This window comes from Rhinolophus sinicus, chromosome 8 (assembly GCF_057876585.1).
Source record: "Rhinolophus sinicus isolate RSI-liver-muscle chromosome 8, RSI-T2T, whole genome shotgun sequence".
In the NCBI taxonomy this organism is placed as follows: domain Eukaryota; kingdom Metazoa; phylum Chordata; class Mammalia; order Chiroptera; family Rhinolophidae; genus Rhinolophus; species Rhinolophus sinicus.
Window position 1 is genome coordinate 35,174,671 of NC_142508.1, and position 16,672 is coordinate 35,191,342.

The 16,672-nt window shown below is 45.8% G+C and overlaps 1 protein-coding gene across 2 annotated transcripts; it reads right to left on the reverse strand.

Annotated features, from left to right (window-relative positions):
• Positions 1-4,707: 4,707 nt before the first annotated feature.
• On the reverse strand, positions 4,708-16,666 carry CACNG6 (calcium voltage-gated channel auxiliary subunit gamma 6). 2 transcript variants are annotated; one of them, XM_019715932.3, is made up of 4 exons: positions 15,172-16,663; positions 11,173-11,247; positions 9,203-9,340; positions 4,722-5,853 (listed from the first exon to the last, which is right to left on the reverse strand). In XM_019715932.3, the coding sequence occupies exons 1-4, from the start codon at positions 15,500-15,502 to the stop codon at positions 5,615-5,617; spliced, it is 783 nt and encodes a 260-aa protein (XP_019571491.1). In that variant the 5' UTR covers positions 15,503-16,663; the 3' UTR covers positions 4,722-5,614. The 2 variants fall into 2 exon arrangements, with proteins under 2 accessions (XP_019571492.1, XP_019571491.1); XM_019715933.3 differs by lacking the exon at positions 9,203-9,340 and having other exon boundaries at positions 4,708-5,853; positions 15,172-16,666.
• Between the last annotated feature and the right edge of the window lie 6 nt (positions 16,667-16,672).

The window sequence follows — 16,672 nt, forward strand, 5'->3', positions numbered from 1 at the left end:
CTATGCGGAGAACAGGCCAAGAATTACTGAAGGAACGAGAGGCCGTTGTTCTCAGACAGTGTCAGATGTAAGTTGGGAGTTATGTGAGCTTGGGAAGACTTCTTAAAATCTCTGGGACTCTATGTCCTCGTCATAAACAGGTACAGGGTTGCTGTGACCTGTATGACTAACTCCCAATTTTTCTGGGATGGGGGGGATTCCCAGGATGTGAGAATGAGAAATTTCCAGAAATTTTAGGGCTAAAACTGAGAATGTCCCGGTAAAATCTGAACGAGTTGGTCACCCTAATTGTAAGCATGTGCGTTGTAAAGATGTAGGTATGATAATTACAGTGATTCAGAAAACAACTTTTTTCCCTTATCCTCCATTCCCTTATTACACCCACCTCATGAGTCTACCTGTGCCTTTTGGGGACACCTAAGGTAAGTCTTATGACCTTTAAAGACTTACAGTCACTGTGGTGTGTGTTTTCTCTTTAGTCACATGGGCAGGAAATGTTTTTGGCAGGTTGCCTGCAGCTGCAGTGGACATGGTCAGCTTTTGGTTTTTTCCCCAACTGGAGCTTCTACTCCTCCTCCCCATCTCTCTCAAGCCTGAAGTCTCTCACCTGCAATTATTATAATTCTCGACGCCTGTAAATGCGTCTTCTCCAGTTAGTCACCCAGGACGACTGACTCAATCTGTGGGGGTCCATCAGTTCATTTCCAACTTCTCTGCAGGGTTCACCTACCACCTCCAGGTGGCGCTAATGGAAAGGATATAAGACACCTGATTCATTTTCTCTCTCTCCCTCTTTTTCTCCCTCTCTCTGCCTCCCTCCCTCTCGCCTTCTCTTCCTACCCTTTCCTCTCCCCCTCCCCCTCCTCTTCTTCTTCTCTCCCCCTCTTCCCCTCCCTCTCCATCCTTCCTACCTCCCCCCTCCCTCTCCTCTCTCCAGGTTGTCCCTGAGTGTCTTCAGAGCTGTCAGCCACAATCTTGAGCCCTTGAGATGTTTCAAACAAGCCGGATCCCATGCTTCTCCGGGCCCGACCCCTCAACCCATGTTAAGTACTCGGAGTGGTCCTTTGAAGCTTTTCCCCTCTTGAAGATCGAAGTGAGAAATGGGCATCCTCACCACACTCTTCGTTGGAGCGTGGGCCCCACAGCACTCCAGGAGCAGCACCCTCTCTGCATAGGCAATTAATTATGGCTACCATGTTGCCAGTTGCAATTTTTTCAACGGAACCTGGAAACCCAGATTTTGATGGGAAAATCTTCTGATGTTTAAAGATGGGACATTAACTCAAAAATCAATTTGTTTTCGAGGTTTATCCACAATGATGCATGTACCTCATTCCTTTCTGTGGACCAATAATATTCCAATTGTATGGATACACCCCATTTGATTTAGCCATTCATCCGATGATGGACATCTGAGTTGTTCTCTCGTTGGGCTATGTGAATAGTGCTGTTAGGAACATTCACGTGAAAGTATTTGTCTGAACACCTGTTTTCAATTATATGAAACATCCAGAAGAGATAAATCCATAGAGACAAAAAGCAGATGAGCGGTTGTTGGGGGCTGTGAGGAGGGGACAATGGAGAGTAATGGTTTGATGGGTATGGGATTTCCTTTTGGGGTGATGAAAATGTCTTCTTGAAATTACATAGAGGTGATGGTTGCATAGCATTGTGAATGTGCTAAATGTACTAAATGCCACTGAATTGTTCAGTTAAAATGGTTAATGGTTAATTTTACATTACATGAATTTAACTAAATAACTTTGCAAACATTGTGAAGGAAAAGACAAAAACGTGTCTGTGGGTCTTATCCAGCCCTCTGGCCAGGAGTTTCAATCTTCTTCTCTGGGCTTAGAAAAAAAAACGACAAACATTACACAGAAAAATATATACAGTAAGATTCTATTTACATGAAATTCAAAGATAAGCCAAATGAAACACTTTTAAAAAATAATAGAATTATAGTTTGTAAAACTGTAAGGAAAAGCAAGAGAATGATTTGTTCAAAATTCGGGCTGTGGTTGGTTATGTATCAGAGTTGTATGTTGAGGTGGGGATGTCGGCGAGGGACATAGCAGCAGCTTCCAAGATACTTGTTCTTTTTCTTAGCTGAGAAAATGAGTGGTTTTGATTTGACTTATTTAAATAGGATGTTGGGCTTTAAACACTCTTTTGCATATATGATGCATTTCACATTTAAAAATAAAAGTTGAATTTTAAAAAGACACACTTTGATGTGGGGTAAAATGTTAACAATTGGTGGATCTGAGTAAAGAGCATGTGGGTCTTCAGTGTACTGTTTTGACTCTTGCAACTTCTCTATTAGTTTGCAATTATGTTCAAAAAAGTTTTAAAGTGTATAGAAAAAGGAAAAGAAGGGTTGTAGATTTCAAGACGCGGCTATTTTAGTACAAACTGGCAGTTTTAAAAACAGTCACAGGGCTCTAAAGTACAGCACAGGGAACATAGTCAATAATATGGTAATAACTATGTATAGTGTCAGGTGGGTACAGACTTACCTGGGGGATCACTTCGTAAGTTTTATAAATGTCTAGTCACTATGTTGTACATCTGAAACTAATATTATATTGTATGTCACTGTAATGGAAAAAAATTATAAAAAAAGAAGTGTCTATTTTCCTTCACTTCGAAAAATAAGGTGAACAGATGCATGTTTAAAAATATCTCATAGTAGTATGCGATTCCAGCTATTTGTCTTTGAGCGGTCTCTACTCCCTTCTCCCACTTCTGGGAAGTCCATAAATATCCCGGCTAGGAAAGAGGACGCTCAGGGAAAACCCCACTGGACAAAGAGCCATTCCCCCAAGAGCAGAGGCCCCTCCCCGGGCAGACATCTCTTGGGGCTTCCCTGAGCTGGCTGGGCACAAAGTCAAGTAGAAAAATAAATTGTTGACGATCCCTGTTCCTAGCACTTATCTCAGTTTATAATTACACATTCATTAGTGTGATTATGTGATTAATATCTGTTTCCATCACCACACTGTCAGCTCATCGGGGGTCCCTTTTGATTCTCTACTGTATGCAGAGCCCAAAGTGCCACTTGATAAATAATAATAGCAGCAAGACTGATGGAGTTATGACCATGCGCCAGACAATTTTCTGGAGCTTTGCAGGGATTATTAGGGCACTTACTCTTCACAAGGACTATAGGAGGTAAGTACTGCGATGAGCTCTCGAAAGTCAGGAAGAAACAGAGGCACAAAGAAATGAAGCAAGTTGTTCCAGCTGTGCAATGTGAAACCAGGTTTTACACTGTGTTCACAGCCCACATTCTCAACCCCTGCCATACGCAGCCTCTACTTGTTCAATGAAGAAGTGAACACACATCCCCAGCTCTCTCCCCTCAGGGTCCTCAGCACAATGCTGACTTTAGTGCATAAGAAATGAAAAGAGTGTCCTGCCAAAGACTCAGCACTGAACTTGAGACAGGCGCAAAAGGGATCCTCACGTTTCCTAGGTTCAAAATGATCTCCTCGGAGAGGAAGCCACTTGCAACCCTGGGACGATTTATAACTACATTATAAATGTTATAATATTTATGTAATATGTTTTAATATCTATGTAATATAACAATACGTTATAATACAATATGATATAATATGTAAATATTATGTAACATGTTATATCATAAATATTATAACATTTATATAATACAATGTTATATTGTATAAATATTGTTACATATATGTAATATGAATGCTATAATATTTATATATTATAGGATATTAATATAATATAATGTCTTATATAAAGATTATTATATCTGATGTTAAATTATATATAACAAATAATTGCATTTATAACTTATAATTAAATATAGAAATGCTTAAGAGAATATACTGATATATCTGAAATATTGATGTAATAATCTGTTGATAATAATTATATACTATTATAATACTGGTGTAATAATATAATATAATGTATGACATTCTATATTCTATATAATAGTCTATATAATTATATTTATAATTTATAATTATAGAACTTTGAAGAGGATTGAACTCAGAATATGAATACGTTTGTATTCATAAACCAGCACATAGTCCATATTTTAAATATTTTTCAATGTTTAAGAGACTTTGGCCTTTGAGAGATAACAGGTCGTCTTCAGTGATACCTATCTAATGGAAAAATTCGTTCCATTTGTGATTTCTGAGTTGAAATACATACATCAGTCTTCATGAGGGAGGAGGCAGGCCCTTGGGCCTGACGGACTCGGAACACCCGTCACAAGGCGCTCATCACAGTTAACTGGTAACTGTGAGTGCTGTTATTCCTGCTTCTACGAACATTATGCTCACACGATAAATGTGTTCTGTACGATAACAGACACGGTCTCTACAGCTCTCCTCGTTTCTTTCTGAGCCCTCCTCAGAATTTCCTTCCATGTCCATATTCTTACCACAGTCTTGTCAAGACAATCTGGGCTTTTCCCATCATGCACCTCAAAACTCCTCCTGCCCCTACCTACTCCCCAATTCCAATGCCACATCCACATTTTTTGGTATTTGGTATATAGCACCCCATTTTCCAATACTAAAATCTGTATTAGTCTGCTTGGGCTGCCATAACAAAATACTTCGGATTGGGTGATTTAAACAACAGAAATTTATTTTCTCATGGATCTCAGGCTGGAAGTCTGATATCAAGGTGTCACAGGGCTGGTTCCTTCTGATGGCTCTGAAGGAAAACCTGTGCCAGGCCTCTCTCCTTGGGCTGTAGATGCTGTCTTCTTCCTGTATCTCTTCCCTCTGTGCGGGTCTCTGTCCTAATCTCCTCTTCTTGTAAGGACACCAGTCAGATTGGATTAGGACCCACCCTAATGACCTCATTTTCACTTGGTTACCTCTGTAAAGACCCAGTATCCAAATAAGGTCACATTCCAAGGTCTTGGGGGTAGGGACACCAACATATCTTTTTGGAAGGGACACATTCAACCCATAACAAAGTTTGCATTCATAATGATTCAGTTTTCCCTCACACTCTGTGGGTTCATTGACATGTGACTTGGGGGCTGATAAGTAGCATGCAGCATGTTTCTGGGGAGCACAGGGGGTCATTTTTCTCTACCCCAGAATGCACAATCACATCACAAATGGACTCCAAATCAAAGTTGTTAAATTTCCAAACCTTTAATCCCAAAACAGACCACAGCAAGGTCAGACCCAGACATTCTCCCCCCCCCTCACTCTCCCATTTCCCCAAATTTCAGATTAGTCAGAAGTAGTCTCTCCCACAAGTCAATGCATCCAGATCTGACAAATGAATAGGTCCAATTCCCTCCCAACACCCCTTGACTTAATCTTCCCCCATCCCTTGTTACCCCATCAGGTCCTTGCCAGCCTTCCCTGGGGACCCTCGTTTGCAAAAAGCCTCTCCCCATCCCACCCCCAAGCGACCCCAATTCAGCCACTGAAATACACATATTTACAGCAGGAAAAGATAAGGACACAAGAGGCAGGTTGTGCAAACAACGTGGGCCCCAGAGCAGGGAGAACCCACTTTCTCCAGGACGTGGGGCAAAAGATTTTGAGAGGATAGTGGAGAAAGAAGGGTTTGGAAGGAGCTTAGAGAAAGCACAACAGTGGCTCTAGGTGGCCCTGTGCCCCTGCTTGGGACAGAGTGAGCCCCAGGGCCAGGGCGGCAGGGTGAGCAGGAGCAAGCAGCCACCTCCCAGCATCAGGACCAGGCCGGCCCCCACACCACAGGCCAGAGACCAGGAGTACTCGTAGGTCAGGGCTGGGGCTGGGGGAGGCTCCGGGCTGACTCTCTGCAGCAGGGCTCGCACAGAATGCCGGAACACCTCCAGGCTGACCAGGAGCAGCAGGCCTGTTGGAGAAGGAGCACACACATGGCACTCGGACCCTTGGGGACCCCAACTTGGTTCTGAGCATCTCCCCCAATACACCCCATCACATGCTCCTCAAGCAAAAAACCTGGGGGACCCCATGCATCCCCTCATTCATTCATTCAACAACTACTTACTAAGCACTATATACTGTATGACAGGTACAGTTTGGGAAGCTGGAGAGACAGAAGGAACAAGACTCAGATTGTGAGAGACAGAAGGCTGGATGGTGCATGCCCCAGGCTGTGGGAGGGGAATGGGAATTCATGTTTAATGGGGACAGAGGGTCAGTTCTGGATGGTGGTGATGGTTGCACAACAATGTGAATGTACTTAATGCCACAAAACTGGACACTTGAAAATGGTAAATTTTATGTTATATGTATTTTACTGCTTAAATAAAAGAAAACCCAGAAACTCAGAATCGCAAAAGTCAAAATAAGACTTCATCAAGGCTATTGTAAAGAGTGATAGTGGAATCTAAAATAGTCAAATTCAAAGAAACACAGAGTAGAATGGTGGTTGCCAGGGGCTGTGTGGGGGAAATGGGGAGATGCTGATCAAAGGGCACAAACTTCCTGTTACAGGATGAGTAAGTTTTGGGGGTCTGACGTACAGCATGGTGACCATAGTTAACAACACTGTGCTATGCTTGAAATTTGCTGAGAATAAATCTTAAGTGCTCTCACCACACACAATAAAAGTTAACCATGTGACATCATCTAGCTTAATTGAGGTGATCATTTTATGATGTATATGTATACCAAAACATCATGTTGTATATTTTAAATATATACAATTTCTATCCATCAAAGTTGGGGGTGGAAAAGATGGATCACAAAATGAAAACAAAGGCAGTTAAGCCAAGTTGTAATGCTGGTGTAATAAAAAGAAAAAAAAAGAAAGAAAAAAAAGAACAAGACAGACAAAAAACGTAACCTCATGGAGGAGACAGATAGCAAACAAATAAACCAAGGTCCGAAATACTCAAATGCCTACAGGAGGCGATGAGAAAGTATAAATAATGAAGCAGGTGGGTGTGGTGAGAACAGTGACAGAGCAAACAGAACCCAGCTCCAGCCAACTGCAGCCCTTCAAAAATGGGGACCTCATTTGCCACATCTGATTTGTCATGAATAGACAACATTTTAAAATGATGATGACTTTTATAGGAATTCACCCAACCTTTAAATATTGGCTCAGAGAAATCTTTACATATTGCCTACCAATGAGAGTATGTTATGGGCCATCGCTGGCCTACAGGCTGCCAGGTAAACACACGAGCAGACAAGAGAATTTCAGAGAGTGATACATGCTAGGAAGGAGATAAAAACAGGGTGATGGGAAAGGGAGTGACATCCAGGGTGGGGACTTTAGATGGCATCCTTAGGAAAAACCATTTCAGCTGAGACCTGAAGGATGAAAAGAAGCCAGCCATGCACAAAATTAGCGACGGTTGTTGCAACCAGAAGTGATGGCTGCTACAAAGGTCTGTGGTAGGATGGAGTATAGTGTGTCTGAGGAAAAGAAAGGTCAGTGTGCCAGAGCAAAGAGAGAGAGCAGGGAGAGAGTAATGGGCAATGGAAGTGCAGAGGTGGGCAGGGGTCAGATCACATAGGACCATGTGATGGTCACCTATGGTCATGGATCCTAGCTACCCCCGTCTCAGACCCTGGAGTCTGGCCTTATCCTCAGTCCCTGAGCATCCTTCCTCCTTGCACTCCAGTTCGCCCACGGTTTTTAATCAGGGGCCTGAAGAATGCAGCCTGGAGTTTGTGTACCATAGTTCAATGGCTCCTCTATGAGCCTCACACAGCTCAGCGTTAGGGCACTGGAGGTGCAAAAACATCTGGAAGAGAAGGAGACCTTATCTAGTGCCCTCTATTCTTCTGTTAACTCATGCATCTTTCATTCATTCAACAGATTTTAACTGAACTCTCATTATAAAATATACATAAAATATATAAATGAGACTAACAAAGGCCCTGTTCTCCTGGTGCTTGGTCCTGGAAGGAAAAATGGACAATAATCAGGTAAATGTATTATTGTAGGCTGAGTTGTGTCCTCCCCAAAGTTCATGTGTTGGGACCTAACTTCCTGTGCCTCAGAATATACACACCACATTTTGCCGTGTATAATGTGCACTTGTTTGCCCAAATTTGTGAGGGGAAAATAAGGATGTGCATTATACATGGGTAGTACTAATTCTGTTTCTATATAAATGTTTTTAATCCTTTTATATATGCTTATGAGTTAAAAGTGTAACTCTAGAAATCAATAACGATATCCATATGCAAAATAATACCTGGAATACGATATCAGTTTTGTTGAACTTATGACGAACTTGCAACAATGAAGAGTTCTCGACCTTCTATGATGAGTAAAAAGCGTAAATTACCAGTACATAAAAATTTCTTGTACCTTGTCTCTGTTCTTGTGTTTTGTAACTATTTGTTACATAAAATTTCGTGTACTATAATATGTTAAAAAATAAATGCTAAAATTCCTTTATGATACAAAAAACAAGTGCCTAAATTAAAACAAATAAAAATTTAAATAAAAAAATTAAAACGAAAGATGTTTTTCCCTGAAAGTTTGGGCCAAAAATGTGGGTGCACATTATACACTGCAAAATACAGTATATTTGGAGACACGGTCATTAAAGAAATCATTAAATTAAAATGAGGTCATTAGTGGGCTCTAATCCAATATGGCTTGTGCACTTACAAGAAGAGGAGATTAGGAGACAGAGGAAAGCCATGTGAGGACACAGGGTGAAAACTGCCATCTACAAGCCAAGGAAAGAGGCGTCAGGAAGAACCAGCCCTACCAACACCTAGATCTTGGACTTCCAGCTTCCAGAACTATGAGAAAATACATTTCTGCTGTTTAAGCTCCCCAGTCTGTGGTACTTTGTTATGGCGGCCCTAACAAATGAATATATGTATAATTGATGACCTTTCTATCCATGTTTAAAAAAAAAAAATGGTCCAGTGAAAACTACAAGATGCAGCATTTTTTGGACCCACAACTGCAAGAATGCAACAGTTCTTGCAGACCCCAGGTCCAAACCTAAAAGAATGTTTGGAGACCCTCCAATTCCCTGCCCACAACAGGGCTTAGAACCCTCTCATATTTGAGCCTACTACAGCCTTTGTGCTTCCCAGCATGGAACAGTGCTTGAGATCCCACCTACTAGCATGCAGCAATGCTTGGAGACCCTACCCCCAGCATGCAATAGCACTTGACCATACCTCTAAGCATGCACAGTGCTTGGAGATCCCACCTCTCAGCATGCAATGGCCTCAGTCTCCAGACTCTCAACCCTCACCTGAGAGGCCAAAGCAGACAGCTCCAACTCGGAGCAGGGACTCTGCACCTTTGCTGAGCACCATGATGACACAAAGGCATCCCAGGGCCATGAATACCAGGCCTACCACTGCTACCACTGCAGCTGCCAGATTCACCTCTGCGAGGAGAAAGGGAAGAAATAGAGCACATGGGACATAGGGAGCAGGGAGAGCTCCCCTACAAGGACCCGGAACCAAGAAGATGGAAGATTCAGGACTAGAGAAGAATTTTCAGGTAGAAGATCATCCAGTCCAATATTTCGTTTATACTGTTGAAGGAAGTAAGACTCAGAGAGGGACAGTTATTTGTCTAAAGTCACAGAGCAAAGAGAAGACAGCCAAGATTAGAAGGCGACGGGAACTACCAATGATTACTTACGATCTGGTCACCATTTATTTACAGATGAGGAATGGGAGGCAAAGACCATGGTATGTTACAGTGGAATGACCCATGTCAGAGTTCTCCCCAGCCTCTTCCTAGCTGGAAGACTCTGTTAAAGTCACTGAACCTCTCTGAGCCTCAGTTTCCTCCTCTACAAAATCAGGATCAAAACCTCTATTTGTTTAGGCTGCTGTGAGGATTAGAAATCACATGTGTAAAATGTCCAGTGCAGCCCCCGGTACCCAGGAGCTGTTCTATATGCATGGTTGTGGGGACAGAGCCAGGAGTGCAGTTTCCAGGCTCTCAGCCTCACGTGGAAAACTGCTGGCTCAGGCAGTAAATGGCCATCAACTGTGATTGGATGGCCATCAGCTGTAACCAGTGAGCCATTGGCCACTAATGTAACTGCTGTGGCTACACTAGCAAAAAATGGGGGCTAGTAAGAAGATGGTGGCTGAGCCAGCAAGCACGGGTTGCGAGAGGCGGATGCCGCCAGCGAGAATATAGTGGTATGACTCCCCCATCTGTGGCTCCCTGGGTGCTCCTTTTTGGCCTCACCATATCCTGCGTTCTTATGTGGGGAGCGGGAGCTGAGACCCCGCCTGATATGCCACACGACAATGGTCTATGATTATTTCACTATCCCAGAGGAGCGCGGTGACTTGCCCAAGCTCACTTAGCTCCAAGACAAGAGGGAGAGGAGTGGAGAGGGTAAGGAAACACTGTTTATTATGGACCTACTGTGTGACAGGTACCATATTGTATGTCTTAGCTGCAACATCTCATTCAATCAAATAAGGGTCATGACATGATCACAGTTCCCTTACAGGTGGGGATATTGAGGTACCGGGGTGACAGAGAGGCTGCGATTAGAGTAGAAAGGGTAAAGTCTTTATAGCTGCCTTGTCCAGTGTGGTAGCCACTACCCACATGTGGCCTTTTCATTTTAAATGGATTTAAATTAAACAAAACTTAAAACTCAGGTCCTCAGTTGCACCTGCCATATTCCAAGTGCTCAGCAGCTTCATGAGGCTAATGGCCAGCATATTGGTCAAGTAGACATAGAATGTTTCCATTGTCACGGAAGATTCTATAGGACAGTGTTACTTTAGAGTCAGAATTACTTGGGTTTGAATCCTGCCTCTGCCTCTCTACTTCCTGGGGAAAATAAATTTAACCATTTGTGGGCTTCTGTTTTCTCATCTGGAAAGTTAAGATAAAAGCCCTGTCTGCAGGGTGTAGCAAGGATGGAGCTCTTGTAAATGAAATATCCAGCGCCATGCTTAGCATGTGGTAGATGCACACTTTGGGCGTGTTAAAGTACCATCCACAGAGAGGAGCCGTGACTTGCCAAAAGTTACACAGCTGTTGCGAATGCAGAGCTGGGGTAGGAGAGCATGACCCTACTGCCACACACACACCCCCACCCCTAAAGATGGGACCTCCCAGGACATAGAAGCTGAGCCCATCCCAGGGCAAAGCAGAGAAGAGGACAACGCTATGAAGAACTCCTCTAGCATGGTCAGCATATCCCCACCACCACCCCACCACTAGGTGAAAACCTCTCACCTTTCTTTGTGGTTCTCTGGAAAATGCGTGCATTCTCCCCCGTAGTGAAGAATTTGAAATAGGTGCAGTTGGCTTCTGTGGGAGCAGGAGAGAGAAAAAGGGAGGTGAGGACATGGAGGTCCCTAGTAAGCTCAGGACTGAACTTAACATAGCTCACAATGGCCAAAACATATGACATTAGTATCCCTGATAGACAGAAGAGAAAAATGATGCTCAGAGAAATAAAAGCCACCTGCTATCACACAGTGACCCAGGAGCTGGGATTCCAATCCAGAGCTCTGAGGTCCAGACCTGTGGCTATGAGTGCGCCACGGACCTCTCTGGGGTCTCTGAATCTTCGTCCATTAAATGACATAATAGTCTCTTTCCTGGCACCGTCATACAGGTTTGTTGAGAGTCCAGTGGAATTAGAAATGGATAATCACCTTATTCAACAAAGGACACCAAGATATAGGCCACAGAAGACGAACAGATTCAGAAGAGATTCTTAGAAAGGATTCCTGTCTGTAATACACAAAAGACTACTGCAGATCAGCAAGAAAAGAGAGGTAACCCAGTTGAAAAACGGGCAAAGGATATGAATAGTCAATTCATAGGTGAGGAAGCCTGGATAATTCACAAGCACAGCAAGAGATGCTCCACCTCCCCAGGGATCACAGAAATGCAACTCAAATCAGCAGAGAGATGCCACTTGAGAGCAATTAGACTGGCAAACATTAGAAAGGATACTATCCAGCATTGGGAGCATAAACTGGAACAGGCAGACCTCGTTTTATTGCGCTTCGATGATATTGCGTTTTCATCAACATCAAGGCAGACCCGCCACCAGCAAAAAGAATTCGACTCACTGAAGGCTCAGGTGATAGTTAGCATATTTTAGCAAGAAAGGATTTTTAAATTAAGGTATGTAGATTTTTTGAGACATAATGTTATTGCACACTTAATAGACTACAGCATAGTATAAACATAACTTTTATGTGCACTGGGAAACCAAAAACTTCATGTGACTTGCTTTATTGCATGGGTACCGAACCCACGGTATCTCCCAGGTATGCCTGTACTCGTCTTTTTGGAAAGCACTCTGACAGACTTTGTGAAATGAAGTATGTTTATACCCTATAACCCATCCCTTTCACGTGTGGGGATACATCCAGACAAAGCCACACTCAGGAACATATGTGACGTTCACTGCAGTACAGTTTATAATAACAGGGAGCTGGAAGACTATCAGAAAGCAACTTGGAGAGATTTGAGAAACACAGTGTTGAGAAAAAAAAATCAAAAAGAGGAAAAAATCTGTAGCACAATATCGTTTATGTAAATTAAAACACCTACAGATATAAAATAACACTATATTTTCCAAGGGAAAAGACATATCCTTGGCTGCATATCCGACACATTAGAGAGATGAATCAGGAAGAAATGAAATAAAAGAATAATGTTGAATAGAGCACAAGAAGGATCTTGTGAAAACTGGTAATGATTTTGTAACATAAACTGATGAGTATGATTCATTTAATTTGTGTACTTGAGGTCCAAGAAACTCTAAACTTTTTTTTGAAGGCACTTTCTAAACTGCATTTGAAAGCAAGAACTTCCTACAGAATTCACCTAGTTCAACTTTCTCTTATTCTAGAGATGGGGAAATTGAGGCATGGAAAGGGAGGAGAGAGGTAGAGAATAAGAGGGAGTCTGGGGAAGTGGGAAGGAACTTCCCAACTTGAAGGAGGATGTGGAGGGACAAGAGATAAACTGAGTCAGGCAAGGTGGTGTGGGACACTGCCTGGAAGCCTGAGGGAAGGAGGGCATGAGCCGTCCCAACAGGAACAGTGACAGTCCTTATGTTTTGTGTAGCAGAGTGAAGAGGACAGGGTTTGTAGCAGTCAGTGGAGGAAACGTGGTCCACATCTACATGGGAAATGTGAAGTCCCATCTAGTGGGTGTGGTACATCGTGTGTGAGAGTGTGGAGTGTCTGGCATCCCATTTGGGCTACTAATAATGAAGGACATCTTGTCTCTGACCTCAGAGTATATGGCATATTCCATTTGCAGCCCCTTGGAATGTCCTTTAAGAGGCAGTAGGCTGTATGGGGTATTTCTGATAATGAACAAGGAGACATATTCTCCAGATGATCAGGATTGTGGGATGATGGTAATGGCCTTGTAAGGAAGTTGAAGTCCTTTCTGACCAGTAGGGGGATATTGAGGGATGTGAGGGACCCCATCATATTTGTATACAGTGAGGTGGGGTGGGTCATCCCCTCCAGTGCAGTGAGGACCTTTAGCACACCTTTGTGGACCAGTGAGATGCAATATAGGGTAGTTGCTAAGAACAGAGATGACCAGGGTTCAAACCCCATATGACTAGCCTGGTTGCTAGACAGAGCCACTTACATTTCTTTTCATTTTTCTCTTCCATAGAATGGGAATAATAATAACTACTCACAGGTCTGCTGTGTGGATTAATGAGTTAATGCATGTGACATACCTAGAACAGAGCTGGCCACCACATAAGCATTTAATATTTACATTCCTGAAACATCCCATGTTGCAGAAATTTGGGAACTTCCTGCTTGAGGTTCTGAGGGGCGAGAACTAACCCATCTGCAGAAGTAAATGTTTAACCTGGATGCTAAGTGGGTGGGTACCTCAAACAGCAAAGGGTGCTTGGCACGCCACTTTGCTACCACTTTGTCCTATTTGGGACCTCACAGATGTACAATACCACGTCTGGAAAAGTGAAGGAGGGTGGAAGTCCCTTCTAGAGCCCAGAGGGATAGGAGCCCTTTGGACGGTAAAGTATGTTAGAGATCCATAAGGGTGATCAAGCATGTGACATCATGAGTGGGCCCTGAGGGGTATCAGATAGTTTCCTCCGGTCAGTAGAGGTAGCATGAGATCCTGTTCCCAAGGGGGACAGGCTGTCCCACTGCTACAAGCAAAGTACATGGCATATCCTGTCAGGGAGACTGAGAGGTAGGGGATGGTTCCCTGGCATAGCTAGAGGTGAAAGGGCCACTCTTGGGAAAGTGAGGGGTGTGGGGGTGTCTGTAAGAGAAAATGAGAAGGCTGAAGCATCCAGGCTGAGCGTTTAGAGGCGAGAGGGATGGTTAATGAAGGAGAACATTTCCGGAGAAGCATGGGGGCTGCCCTAGGGAGTTGAGAAGTATGTGGTGAGAGGTGTGATTTGGTGGAATCAGTAGGTGGAAACAGGCATGGGTTCTACTTGGGGCTGGGGGGTCAAAGCAGTCTGTCTCCCAGGGCCCAAAGGATGGGAGTGCAGGCTGTCTAGGGTTTGAAAAAAGCAAGCTGACAGCACAAACCCAGACTCTTTCTTTCTTGAGGCACAGGCTGTGTGTGGGCACATACACAGGCACAGGCTGTCTCAAAGGGTGGGGGCGTTTCTGGGGTACACAGGCTGTCTAAGGGCACCAACTGTGTCTGGAATCACAGGCTAAGTCGCAGGGCCTAGGCCATGTGTGGAGGCACAAGGTTTCTCTAGGGACTCTCTCTGGGGGTACAGGCTGGTCTGGGGACACAGAAATGTCTGGGATCACAGGCTGTGCTGAAGATACAGGAGTTTTGGAAGTCATAGAATGGGCTGGGGGTACAGGCTGGTCTGGGGGTACAGGCTGGTCTGAGGGTACAGGCTGGCCTGGGGAACAGGCTGGTCTGAGGGTACAGGCTGGCCTGGGGAACAAGCTGATCTGAGGGCACAGGCTGGCCTGGGGAACAGGCTCTAGGGGTGCAGGCTAGTGTAGGAGTAAGGCTGGTCTTGGGGCAGGGGCTAGTCTAGGGTTACAGACTTTCTGTATGGTTCGTGCCCGGATAAGAGGCTGTTGCAAAGCGTGGGTTGATGTAGGTTGGGGCTCTTTCTGAGGGTGTAAGCTCCCTCCCTGGGGCTCAGGCTCTCTCTGCAACACAGGCTGTTTCTGGGGCACAGTTTTCTCCCACCCGGGCTCTCTCGCTGTCGGGTCCAAGCCCTGGGGGCGGCCTCACCTCCGGGTAGCGCTGCGGGGCCGCACGTCTCTCTGCCCACGGGCACGTCCGCCTGCCACAGTCGCTTGGTGCACATCTTCCACAGCCCCAGGTGGGCAGCGTCGCACACAGCACTGTCGTTGGCCTTGAAGGTGTTGAGTTCCACCCAGAACTCGGTGCCCACGGCCAGCACGGCCAGCGTGGCGCCCACCGCGGTCAGCAGCAGTGCCAGCTTGATCTTCCCCTCCTGCTCCGGCGACAGCCCGGACTTGTGCTGCCCTCGAGCCCGCTGGCCAGACGCCCCCCTTCGCCGGTCCTCCTCTTGCATTAAGAAGTTAGACCACATCATCATCCTGGCGGCGGCGGACGGGCCCAATGCAAAGGAGGCTGAGCTGAGAGTGCTCCCGGGGGCGGGGAGAGGGTGGGGAAGCGCCTGGGGTCCTGAAGGGGGGAGGGGCTCAGTTTCCACTGGACTTTAAAAAGGGAATTCCTGAATCTCCCTGGAACCCCAAATGGGGGCGCCGAGAGCGCCTCTGGGGCTCAGAAGAGAAGAAAGGAGACCCTCCAGCTAGGGAACCCTCTGAGGTTTAGAGGAGGGCCTGGGGTACCCACAGAAACTCAGCAAAGACGATGGGATCCAGCAGCAAATCAAGGTCCCCTGAGCTAGAACGTGGGTGCCCAGGAGAGGGCTGGAGGGCTCCAGAGCTAGGAGAACAGAGTGCCCGCTGAAGCTCTGAGGGGCCGCTAGGGGTCCGCACTGGGGGATCACGATAAGGAAACTGGTTTCCCGGGAGAAGGGATCCGAGCTCCCACTAGGCTGTTTGGGGTGCCCAGGAGAGGGAGCTGAGGTTCTGTGTGTTTGAGAGGAGAGCCTTCTGGCTTCCTTTGGGCTCAGCCTCTGGGGAAGTCGCGATTCCTTCCCGGTCTCAGAGAGGCAGTAGGACCCCACAACATTTACAGAAGGGAACAGCACAGTCCAGAGAAGGGGGGCTGGGGACCTGCTGGAATTTCGGCAAAGGGGATGAGAGTCTCCCTGGCCATTCAGAGAAGAAAGATCAGAAGTATGCACTGGGGCTTAGAGGGGATTGGTGGCTGCGGGACACAGTGAAGCCCAGTGAAAGGGACGAGGGCTCCCCCAGGGATCAGGAGGGGGACCTAAGGTCCCCACTGGGCTCAGACGGAGCGGCTGTGGTCCTCACTGAGGCTCAGGAAATGGGGACAGAGTCCCCCGCGATTCAAAGGACAGCCAGGACCCGGAAGGGACTCTGTGTCCCCTCGGGATCACTGGGCCCCCCCTCCCCCGGGCTCCCAGGGCCTGCCCGGCCAAGACCGCTCCAGGCTCAGCTCCAGGCCGGGCGCCTCCCGCAGGCCTCCCACCCCACGCTCCTGAGCAGGGACCCCTTTCGCCCTCCTGCCTGGGCGCCGCGCCGGCCCCAGCTCCGCAATCCTCCGAACCGTAGGCTCCGCACCGCCGACTGCCCGGCCGCCGGACCAGCGCTGCGCTTGCGGTGGCCTCGCCCCC

Bases quoted from the DNA above. Each gene is read 5' to 3' on its own strand.
- CACNG6 (XM_019715932.3), bottom strand. From the start codon at position 15,502: ATGATGATGTGGTCTAACTTCTTAATGCAAGAGGAGGACCGGCGAAGG. The intron at 11,248-15,171 runs GTGAGGCCGCCC...CTGCTCCCACAG, and splicing joins CCCCGCAGCGCTACCCGGAG to AAGCCAACTGCACCTATTTC. The intron at 9,341-11,172 runs GTGAGAGGTTTT...TTCTCCTCGCAG, and splicing joins CCAGAGAACCACAAAGAAAG to AGGTGAATCTGGCAGCTGCA.